The following is a 10,989-nucleotide window of genomic DNA, read 5'->3' on the forward strand; positions in this document are numbered from 1 at the left end:
GTGCCAGGAGGGAAACTCTGGGAAATGTGAGTGCTGGGAGACTGAGCAGGGGCTGAGAGGCTGCAGGGCAAGAGATGTGCCCCAAAATAAATGGGTGCAAGGCACCGGGGACATAAGAGCCATCTTATCTGGTAGCGTTAATAATGCTCCTATTATTATTACTACCATAGCTGTCTAGGAAACAGCATGGACTTAACAGCTTAAAGCAGCAGCAGCGAGAGCAGGTGCTAGGAATGGTGTTCAGGGCATTTATTTCCCCACAGGAGCGTGTTTCAGCGAGGGGCAGCTGGGGCTGGACAGGGTGGATGAGCACACAGCCCAGGAGCTCTGACAGCATCCTCCTCCTCCTGCGGCAAAGTCCTGCTGGCAGGAGAAGCTGACCCCAGCCTGAGGGGCTATTTTTAGTCTGGTTCCCTAAAGAAATGAAGGTCACGAGCTTGTGATGCTGCTTTCTTCTTCCTGGGCTGAAGCCACGGGTTATCTTCAACCACCTACAGCAAGCAGCGAGAGGCTTGGCAGAAAACTGAGGCCCCCAAAAGCTTTATGAACATTAACAGATTTGCAAATGAGCCATCTCTGCCCAGTGGGGCTGTGCTGTGGAGGAGGGAGCCAGGGGGTGGAAGAGACCACAGCCTGCCCAACCTGGGACCTGACCCTGGCCCTGGTAGGAAGAGCATCTTCCTGATGCCTCTTCCCAGCGATGGGGAACACGTGCTCCTGTTTGCACTTGGGACATTTTCACGGCCCCCTGTGCTGCCGGGGGTTTCTCCATTGTGTTAATAGGGTGAGAAAGGGAGGAGGGTGTGAGTTTAGGGCTATGCAATGTGTAACTAGATTAATTATTTTTGTCCCTGACAAATGTCAGAAGTGGCTTTAGAGCTGCGTTCTTGCTTGCTTACTCTACCCCTGCCATGGACCATTTGTCTCAGACTTTAAACATCTTTTACTGATTGCTTCCTCTATTATTTTCCAGAAACCAAACTAAAGCTTACACAAGCACCCCTCGTTATGCAACCTGCCATTCAAGTTTTGTTTGCTGGGAAACAATATGTGTTTGGTTTTTTCATTCTTTGGCCTTTTCACTGGGGAAAATTTATCCTTTCTATAGCTCATTGGATTTGTCTTTCCTTTGCAGTTAAGCGATGGAATTCTGCTTTCAGACCCCTCCTTGAACTTAAGGCAACTTGTCACACTTGGACGTTAATGGGTGCAGAGGTACCGACTGCCGTGTGCCGAGGTTAGTCGTGCTCCTGTCATTTCAAAGGTTGCTGGCTTTGAATCTTAGGATTTCGTTTTCTCCTGTGACTAATTTGGAATAATGTTTGAGATTTCTGATAGCCGGTATCCTTTCTGTGTCTTATTTCTTCTCCTCTGCAGTACGGCGTGTAGAGTAGCTGCTGTAAAAACTAGAAAGAAGAATTTGGCTTATAAACTGGTATGTAAAACCCACTGGGATCCTGAATGCTCCCAGGGAAGAAACTAGAAATGCAAGTAATGCTATACTGTTATGTTATGGCTATATATTAGTCAATATGTCATGTGTTGTCCCCCCACACACACTGATGGCCTACGCCAGCAGTTGTTGAGAATGGCACTGAAGGCAGGTTGTGGTGTTTCTAGGAGAGGTTGATGTAGGATCTGTGGCTTTTTACTTGATGTCTCAAGTTAAGGTAGTAATATAATCTAATATAGAATGAGAAAAGCTCTGTAAGGAAAATGTATATTCATTCAGTGTTAGGCCACAAGCCACTCCTGGCAAGGCAGAGTCGGGGAGCGGCACTGTGTTTTCCCTCGAGTAGCACTGAACTTGCCTCAGTGAGATCAGGATGTCACACACACATGAAAGTTAATCCACTTGTGACCAGCAATGCAGCCACTTGCACGCAGGATAACCTGGCCGTGGACCTGAGCGTGCCAGTCCAAACACTGCCTTGTTTAGCTACAGGGAAAAACTGGCCTGTTAATCCCAAAGCTTGATGGTGGGCAGTTTCCTCCTTCCCGCAGAGCGCCTCACATGACGGAGGCAGCAACCACTTGACCGGCTGGCACGTGGCTTTTTAAAGTTTGACTGCCTGGGAACTCAAATATTTCTGTAAGAATTCTTCTGTGCGCAGCAGTGTGCTCCAGTAGATGGTTAAATGACTGGTGACTTCCAGTTGATGGAGCTGATGACTTCCAGTTGATGGAGCTGATGACTTAACTTGGACTTCCATCACCTCAACACATGGCTGTTTGTGATACTATAATGGATCCCTAACGGGGAGTTTCACAGCATGCCTGTGAGCGTGACAGCGACAGGCAGTGCCAGGAGGGTGGCTTGTCACATCTAGAAAACAAGAGTACCTGGAGAGAGCAGCTTGTGAGAGCTAGGCTGTAGCAGTTCTTGGGCATGCCTGTACCTGAAGGAAGCAGTTTAGTGCTTTGCTCTAGACCTCATGCTAATATTGACCTCTGAGTACATGTATAAACACAAAACTACTTCCCCCTGTTGAAAGCATGCCCTTGCTATTCATAAAAGCATTAACTAGCATGGCAACTAGGCAGAAGGCCTAAGTTTTCACATGGGTTGAAAAAGCAGCACTGATATTCTCTTACAATGACTTCTGACAGAGATCTGAATTATTAGATTGCCTACTGATAATCAGTTTTTACGCTGAAGTTTTGGTTCTAAGCACCCTGGGGAGCAGACTGTGCAGACTCGAGGAGACACAGGCAGCCAGAGGTAACCTGCATCTACCACTTGCAGCAGTGAATGTGCCTTCCTTTCCCCGCCACTACACCACCCAGCCACCCTGGTTTTCTAACCGTCAAGCTTATTAAATCCCATACACAAAGGGGGAATGCTTGTGCACGCAACTTCAAAGGGAACATGGCAGTAGAGGGAAACAGCATCTAGCAGAACCCAGTCTAAATGCCTGCACCCAAATACATGGTTCTAAGCTTACTATACAGCACTTCTTTAGTAGACTCTTGCTTAAGTTTCAGGCAGAAGCTCATGAAGAGATTTAGATACCTTTTTTCTTTTCATAAGAAGTAAACCTATCTCTTGTTGTACACCAGGAAACACTAGTGAAGTTCTTTTGGCATACACTCATCGAAAAACATTAAGCTGTAGACCATTGTTTTTATTCCACCAGCTGCCCTTCCAACCACTGACTCTCCAGTTTCACTTATGCAAGATAAGTAGAGAAGCAAACAAAACCACAACTGGGTATAACAGCTCTAGAAATTTATTTTTCAGAGCTTAGTGCTTCAACTATGATTAAAATACTTAAGCAATTTAAAAATGCTACTGACTGGGTACTGGAACTAGACAAGGCTACAATTAACACAATTACTTTCATGCACTGACAGACACTAGTTTGCTCATGCCACTGAAGTAGGATCTTTCCCGTTCACTCATCGCTTCAAAATGTAGGGGTCTTCTACAGAAGTTGCATTCAGCTGATGAATGTGGTTTCAGCTCCAGACCAACATCCTTCCATGTGGCCAGCAGTTTTTCTGTCAGGAACAGGAAAGTTAATCAAGATAAAGTCTTAAGACAGTGGATTGCTTTAGAGAAGCAGCAGCAGTAGTGTCAGCATACCTGTTTTCCTAGCAAATGAGGAGGGATAACAGGAATTCACTGTGACGTAATTTACCTCTTGAGTGAGGTGACTGGGCTGCAATTAAGTCTCAGCTGTCCTCATACCACCTCTTCTGACAGGATCAAGGAGCTACTTTCCCTGGACTGTTTAAGACACGGTAACAGCTCAGCAGAGGACAGCACATTTCTTTGGACCCCATGTAACAAGTGAAGATTGGTTTGGACAATGCTGGGGCTCTGCTCACACAGAGGTGGCTGTGACAGAACTGGTGACTGCACTGGCCTTGCAGACTCTATTCTAGGTGGCACTGCAGTGGCTGTCACATGTCATCCTCAAGGCAGGTTAAGCGCAGAAGTATGCACTATGTATGCTGCAGACACTGTCCAGCTGGTGGCATCTAGAACTTAAGTGTTTCCTAGTCTCATCTTTATACTAAAGACTAAACAACCCAGTATTTTCATTGCACTGATGCAAAAGTCAACTTACCAAGAAAATAACTCATCATCTGAGGAGTGTGGTGAGGTGTCGGGGCAATACGTAGCAGCTCTTCTCCACGGGGAACTGTGGGGTAGTTGATTGCTTGGACATAGATGCTGTGCTGGCTCATCAGCTTGTCACAGATCTCTGTGTTTTTAGCAGCATCTGCAACCTAAAGTTCAAAATTGCAAGTTACAAGATCAACCAAAACATGCAAGGTGGAAGAACATGGCCAGCCACAAGAATCAATTAGGGTTAGTTAATCTTCCTTGTGCCACTATAAGTAGCATATACATCAGAAAGAAGAGCCCAAAGCTTGTGCTGTAGAGCCCTCTGGGTGCAAGCACACCATTGCACCCCAGGCAGGTAGCTGTTTATCCCTGAGCTCTTCTTTTTAGTAGCTTGTTAGCAGTCTCCTTGCTCTCCTTATACTGTGAGATTGATAAGGTGTATGAAACCCACATTCTGCTTTACAACATTTATAGCAGACTGAGCTTAACTTAAGCCAGACTCCTAGCACATCACTGCTGAATACGAGGACAGATTTGAACTTTGTGAATGTTAACTAATACCTGACAGTGTAACGTGATCATGGACAGGAAAACAGGATACTGTTGATACAGGTCTGTGGTTCCCACGTACTCACCCTGATTGGAATGATGTGGCTGGGGCAGTGTACCACAGGCAGCCCCGCATCCATCAGCATCTGTCTCATAAGCTTCACATTGCGTTGGTGCTGGCGCCTGAGAACTTGCCCCTCCGCACTCTTCAGAGTTCGGACAGATTCTAGGGCACCAGCTAAGAGCATGGGTGGCAGGGACGTTGTGAAAATAAAGCCAGCAGCATATGAACGAACAGTGTCTATCAGAGAACTTGTACTGGAGATGTATCCTCCTACACAGCCAAATGCTTTACCTGTGGAAAAAAAGCAACCAAGCTTATTCCTTCTACCCATTAGACTGGCTTGAAGTATTATAGCCTTTCGCTTGAGGGAATGAGTTATTTTGACTACGTACTTAAGGTAGTCATGGCAGGCAACAATTCTAGCCCCCTCACCCCGCTAATCTTGTATTTACTCAACACGTGTTACAGCTTTATTTTTAAGCCAATCCTGATAACATGGATCTAGTTATTACACAGCAAGAAGAGTTTAAGACTCTCCAGACACTCAAGTTTTGATTTTGGGGAAGACCTTATAAGCCCCATCATCAGGCATAGACTTCAATAGTGGCCCCAAGAGTCAACACTAAGTCCCTCAGCAGATTTAAATTAATCTGTTTCGGAGACGCTAGAAATAGCCTATGCTCCTAAGGAGCACACAAGGTTGTTACTGAGATTGTGCGGCTGATACCAGCCCTGCTTTCCAAATGTTCAGGTACCAGAACGGAGGCACAGGTAGAACTAGGAAGTCTGGTGAATGCGTCTGTTTCTGTTAGGCTGTAGCCCAAGATTGTAAGTTTCAAAGCCATGAACTTTCCTAGTAAATTCTATTTATGTTTTGGAAGCTGTTTAAACAGCTTTCCAATTTGCAGCAGTAAACTTACTCCTAAGCCTGCATTCTACTCAGATAATAGCAGTTGCTTCAGTTCTTGCCAAGTCTCTTTGCATAACTCCCCATCTCAGGTTTCTAGATTAGGAACACTCCTTTTCACATAAAAGAACTAAGTACTACTAAATATAGAGTACTACTCTACTAGCATTCTCACCTGAATTTATTCTTGAGTTGTATAATATGCCACTGGAGGACTTTTTGCTAGCTTGTTTAAAGAAAAAAAAAATACCAATGCTACCTTAACTGATTTGTAAAGCAGCGTAAGCAGCTTAACACCAGCTTTTCAAACCGTGGGGCATACATAAATCCCCTGGGCTTTCTGAAAAATCCTAGTCCCCAACAGTCCTTAGGAAGTTCATGTGAACAGACTGATTTTGAGTTAACCCACTTAATTTGGTTGCTCAGCAGCTTTGCTGCCTTAGCTTTTGTAAAAACACCAGGCCATGCATACCAAGCGTTCCAGAGATGATGTCCATCTTGTGCATGATTCCATCCCGGTCTCCTATACCACCACCTCGAGCTCCATAGAGCCCCACAGCATGCACTTCATCCACAAAAGTGATTGCCCCATGCTCGTGGGCCACGTCACACAGCTCTTCCAGAGGACAGACTGCACCTAGGAACCAAAGCAGTGACTGGCAGGTTAGGATTCACTGTACTCAGCCTGAATAAATATCAGAAGTACCCCCTAACACTGGGCGCTTCAGAAGACTGTTTTCATGTAAACCCTTATAGCACTGCACACTTATAGACCTAAAATACAGATGATTTGAGCACTAACTGCACTGGAAGGAGAGAGAAGGGCTTGATGTCAACTTACCATCCATTGAGTGAACAGTTTCAAATGCAACAATTTTAGGGGTAGACGGATCAGACTTCTTCAACAGTTCTCGAAGATGGTTGACATCGTTATGGCGAAATATGTGTTTTGGCACCCTGCTGTTTCGGATCCCCTGGATCATGGAGGCATGGTTTCCAGAATCAGAGTAGATCTCACAGCCTGAGGGAACAGCCCAGTTACACTTTAAGTATAGAAAGCATTAACTGGTTCCCAGCATTGCTTTATGTATGGGAAGTGTTGAGACAGCAAGGGTAGCATGCCCTAGAAAATGCTGCTCTTGATCAAAAGAGCAAGTTACAGATTGTGAAGCAAGAGTAATATTTAAGGCTTATTTTAGGGGTTTAAACTAACACAAATTTGAGCTTAAGGAAATACAGAAGCGTTTTTCCAAGTCCTTAATACATTTATCTAACTCTCCTAAGTTACAAAGGGAAAGAAGTTCACATTTACAAGTGAGAGGACACTAAATTCCTGCTGCCTCATTTTCAGGTGGAATTTAAATGTAAGAAACAGCAGAAGACTCTGCTTTTTGTCTAATGCCTTCTGCAGTTCCTAGCTCCTAGATCTCAATCTCAGTAGGCTGCTGCTACTATGATTTGCCCGAGTTGAATATGGCATTTAAAAAACCAAGCACTGTACTTTGCTAATCGAGTAGGATGAATCCTCACTTTGGGTAGTCATTTGTGAAATGTACTCCCAACTGCTTAGAGCAGGGTTGTGTTTTTGTGGTAAACAAGGGGTGCAGTTTGAGATCTCACCTGGCAGCATCTTAGCTAGAGTGAAGAGGGTGGAGTCATTGGCTACAAAGCAAGATGAGAACAACAGTGCTGCATCTTTTCCATGAAGATCAGCTAGTTCTTTCTCCAAATCGACATGAAATTTGCTTGTTCCTGAAATATTTCTTGTGCCTCCTGCTCCAGCACCATGTTGTTTCAGTGTCTCCCTACAGAGGGCCCAAAGAGAGGCATTGGCATTACTGTGTGATACACAGATGAATAAAGGATCATTGCTGAAAACAGTCTAGTTTTATAATACATGATTGGTATTGTTCTAAAAAAGAACTGGCTGCAAAAAGCAGCTGTAGGGTTTAAGGTCTTTGAGTAACCTGCACACCTCAGGAATCTGATAAGCTAAGAAAACAGTTACCAAGTAGAGCTGCAATATACCATCCAGTTTATCTGGTAACATCTGCTCATTGCATCCTGCTCACTGCAGGAGGGGTGGACTAGGTGACCTTTAAAGGTCCCTTCCAACCCAAACTATTCTATGATGATTCTATGATCTGGGGGCTTCTGAGCAGGGTCAGTAATGGACAGGTATACTGTCGCCCTGGGGCTAAATACTAAGTTACCTACCCCAGCTCAAGAGAAGACCGTAAGCTTAATTATATACCAAGAATAATATCAGAAGCAGCTTATGTAACACAGTACAGAAAGCAATTCTTCAAAAGCCTTCCCACAAAAGCTTCTGCAGGGCACTATAGCTTGACACAGCCTCTTAAGAACACGGCACTACTCACATAACTGCTCCACACACACGAGGGTGACGACTCATCCCCAGGTAATCATTGCTGCACCAGACAGACACCTCTTTCTTGGTGATCAGAGAATCAGTATAGTCGTCTGCCATGGGAAAGATCTGTGCCTTTCGGTTCACCGTTTTGAATACTCGGTAGGTATGATCCTTCTTCTTTTCATCTATCTTCTTCTCAAAGAACTGATCATACTGGAAGGTTGATACAGCTGAAATGAGACAGAAACTTAAGCACACAGGAAACAATCACAAGAGACCGGGCCTATGGGGGCTTTGCCAGTCTTACATTTTGGCAAGTTATCCTGAAGCAGGTGAGAGACGCTTTCTGGTCTTTGCTTCAGCACAATATCCTTAAACTTCTTGAGCAGGCCACTCTGCTCTTCTCCCTCAGTCTCAATGTTCCTCACCGTAGAAGTAGTTGGTATTTTGGCAAATTCTGTACCTACAGACATTGTCATAAATTCCAGTGAGCTTAATCAATTTGAAACAAAATGAAGTAAGTTGAGCTAAGCAAAGCCAACATTTTAAGTAACTCTAACTCTTCATTCTTTAGGAAGCACATGCCTGAATCCATGTGCCCCTGTTAGGATCTACTATTTTATTTGCTTACAATTTTGCATTGTATGTAACAAAAGGAAAGCCTTGCTAATCGATGACAATACAATATGTAGTTTCCTCAAACACATTTGGTTCATCATGACTCAGAAAACCACTCCATAGGGCTACAGTATTTATCTGAAATAGTTGGTACACACCTAACCAAAGGCAGAGTTCTAGTTAGTTGCTTCCTTTTAATTCCTAGTATTTTGTTCAGTTTGCACACATTTTTTTTAAAACTATGCCACAGAAAAACAGAAAAGTAAAATAAACTTCCTGAGACAGACAGGAAGGCTTTACTGATATTGGTGAAAAGTTCCTTCCCTTGAAGGGAGACAGCCCTTCCGCATCAGGATTGCGAGCCAGCCAACACCCTTTAGTTCCATAAACAAAAAAAGTTTGCTTGCTTTCCAGCTTTGATTTGTGCTGGTACTTGCCTAGTACCTCGACCCAGTTTCTTCTGTCTCTGGATATACTACCTTTGTCTATACCAGCACCCTGATAAAGCTCTCTTCAGTTCTAAGCATCCACTTGGGATGCAAACCTAATGCCTCAATTCACACATTTAGAGAAAGCATATAAAAATGCAGCATACAGTATTCCCACAGCAAAACCACCCAGGGGGAACACTGCACAATATTACAGGTGTGCCATTAATACCTATGTTCTCCCAACAGGTTTTTGTTGCAGTCTCCCATAATCTTACCTGTGTAATTTAAGTGGTGACAGACTTGGCACACTCTAGAGAAAAGTCAGGCACCAGAAGCTCTTGGAAGGAACCAACAGTTCAGTGCACAGAATACGTACCTTTCCTGTCCACCTGCATTTCCTGCACATCTTCTTGGAGTTCTAGGCTGGCTTTGCAGAAAACATTACTGTTCTTGTGATTCATCTCAGCTGCCAGGAATGGGCATTTGGTAGCAGAGCTCTGGCCAGCACCAGCAGGTGGGTGGCCAGCAGGTGTCTGGGATCCATCTGTATTCTGTTGGGCCACCTCTTTAGCATTTTTGGCCTCTGAGGTGGGAGAAGAGAAAGGATAACTCTTCAGCTTCATCATTTTAATACAGTGACTTAAGCTTTTCTATCCATTACCTTTACAATTTATTTGGCACAGGCTATTAACTGAGTAGTCAGATTTTACTTATACAAGCACAAAATCCCTCTAACACCCAAGGGCTTATGATTTATGATACTAGATGTAGCACTATACCCTTGGGGGGGAGGGGGGGGAATAAAATAAAAATATCTTTCACTCCAAAAGGAGAGATTTCCTTTTGAGGATTTCAGCTACTTTCAGCCACCAGCCCTTCCTCTGCTGCAAGCCTCAATGCTTTCCCCTGAGTGCCAGGGTAAGGCTCCCCCAAGGAATGTCACCGGGTGGGGTTAAGAGCCGCCCAGGCGCTGGAAATCCCAGCTGGGTGATCCAGGATCGCGGATCCCCGGCCGGAGGTCGCTGCAGGACGTCCTGACAGGCCCCTCTCCCGTTTGTGCCCGTGCTTCATTATCACAGATATTTAAAGGATTAAGCAACCCTCATCTCGGAGCTGCCCGCTCCAGAAGTTTCCTGATACAATATACGATGTCTGTATACATTTTTTCTTAATTAAGGGCGACTAGGTCACTAAGGAAGCTTCCCGCTACGGCTACCGTGACCCAGCCCGCAGCCCGCCCTGAGGAGAGGCCTGGCCGCCGCTCCCCCGCCCCCGTGTCCCTACTCACCCCGGCGGGCGGTGGGGGTCTCCTCCTCCGCCTGCTGCCCGCGGGCGGCGGACGTGGCCAGGCCGCGGGCGGGGGCCGCCTCCATCATGCGGGGGCAGTGCTGGGCGTAGAGGAGCAAGGAGGGCCCGGCCTTCTGCAGGAAAGCCTGCGAGACGCGGGCCAGGAACGGGCAGCGCCGCACCACCGCCTCCATCTTCGCTACCTGAGGGGGAGACCGGACGTGACGTCAGCAGGAACGAGACCACCGCGGGCGCGAGGACGGGGCACTACTCCCGTAGCCGGTACCGGCTGCTCCGCCGCCGCCTATATAAGCCCCGCCGGGCACGACGCAGGCGCGATGCGGTTTCTCCGCCGCCGCCGCTGCCCCACAGCGCAGGCGCGGGCCGGGCCGTGAGGGGCCGGAGGCGGTGACCGGGGCGGGGGGAGGACGTTTGTTGCCGTGGGGCGCTGGAGGCAGCTCCCACGGGTACGGAGGGGTCTGCGGGCGGCTCCTGGGGCGCCGTGAGGGAACGGAGTGGGCCTTAGGCGGGTCCCGGGGCGCTGTGAGGGGATGAAGGGGCCCTGAGCGGTCCCTGGGGGATCCTGAAGGACCGGAGGGGACCCAGGCGGCTCCTGGGGGGCCGTGAGGGAATGGAGGAGCGGTGAGGTTATAGAGTGGGCCTGAGTAGCTCCTGGGGTGTGTG

General features: G+C 46.6%; 1 protein-coding gene across 4 annotated transcripts; it reads right to left on the reverse strand.

Annotated features, from left to right (window-relative positions):
* Window positions 1-3,109: 3,109 nt before the first annotated feature.
* Window positions 3,110-10,591, reverse strand: ALAS1 (5'-aminolevulinate synthase 1). Of its 4 annotated transcripts, none has more exons than XR_012463330.1 (11): window positions 10,307-10,589; window positions 9,395-9,601; window positions 8,277-8,432; window positions 7,977-8,199; window positions 7,216-7,400; window positions 6,437-6,616; window positions 6,068-6,232; window positions 4,711-4,979; window positions 4,074-4,236; window positions 3,642-3,730; window positions 3,210-3,501 (listed from the first exon to the last, which is right to left on the reverse strand). XR_012463330.1 is itself a non-coding variant. In XM_074151550.1 (10 exons), exons 1-10 carry the CDS (start codon window positions 10,497-10,499, stop codon window positions 3,341-3,343), a joined length of 1,902 nt encoding a protein of 633 aa, XP_074007651.1. In that variant the 5' UTR covers window positions 10,500-10,591; the 3' UTR covers window positions 3,110-3,340. The 4 variants fall into 4 exon arrangements, 2 of the variants coding, with proteins under 2 accessions (XP_074007651.1, XP_074007652.1); XR_012463329.1 differs by having other exon boundaries at window positions 3,216-3,501; window positions 3,587-3,730; XM_074151550.1 differs by lacking the exon at window positions 3,642-3,730 and having other exon boundaries at window positions 3,110-3,501; window positions 10,307-10,591.
* Window positions 10,592-10,989: the final 398 nt, after the last annotated feature.

The sequence above is a fragment of the Numenius arquata genome, chromosome 8 (assembly GCF_964106895.1).
Source record: "Numenius arquata chromosome 8, bNumArq3.hap1.1, whole genome shotgun sequence".
NCBI classification, from domain to species: Eukaryota; Metazoa; Chordata; class Aves; order Charadriiformes; family Scolopacidae; genus Numenius; species Numenius arquata.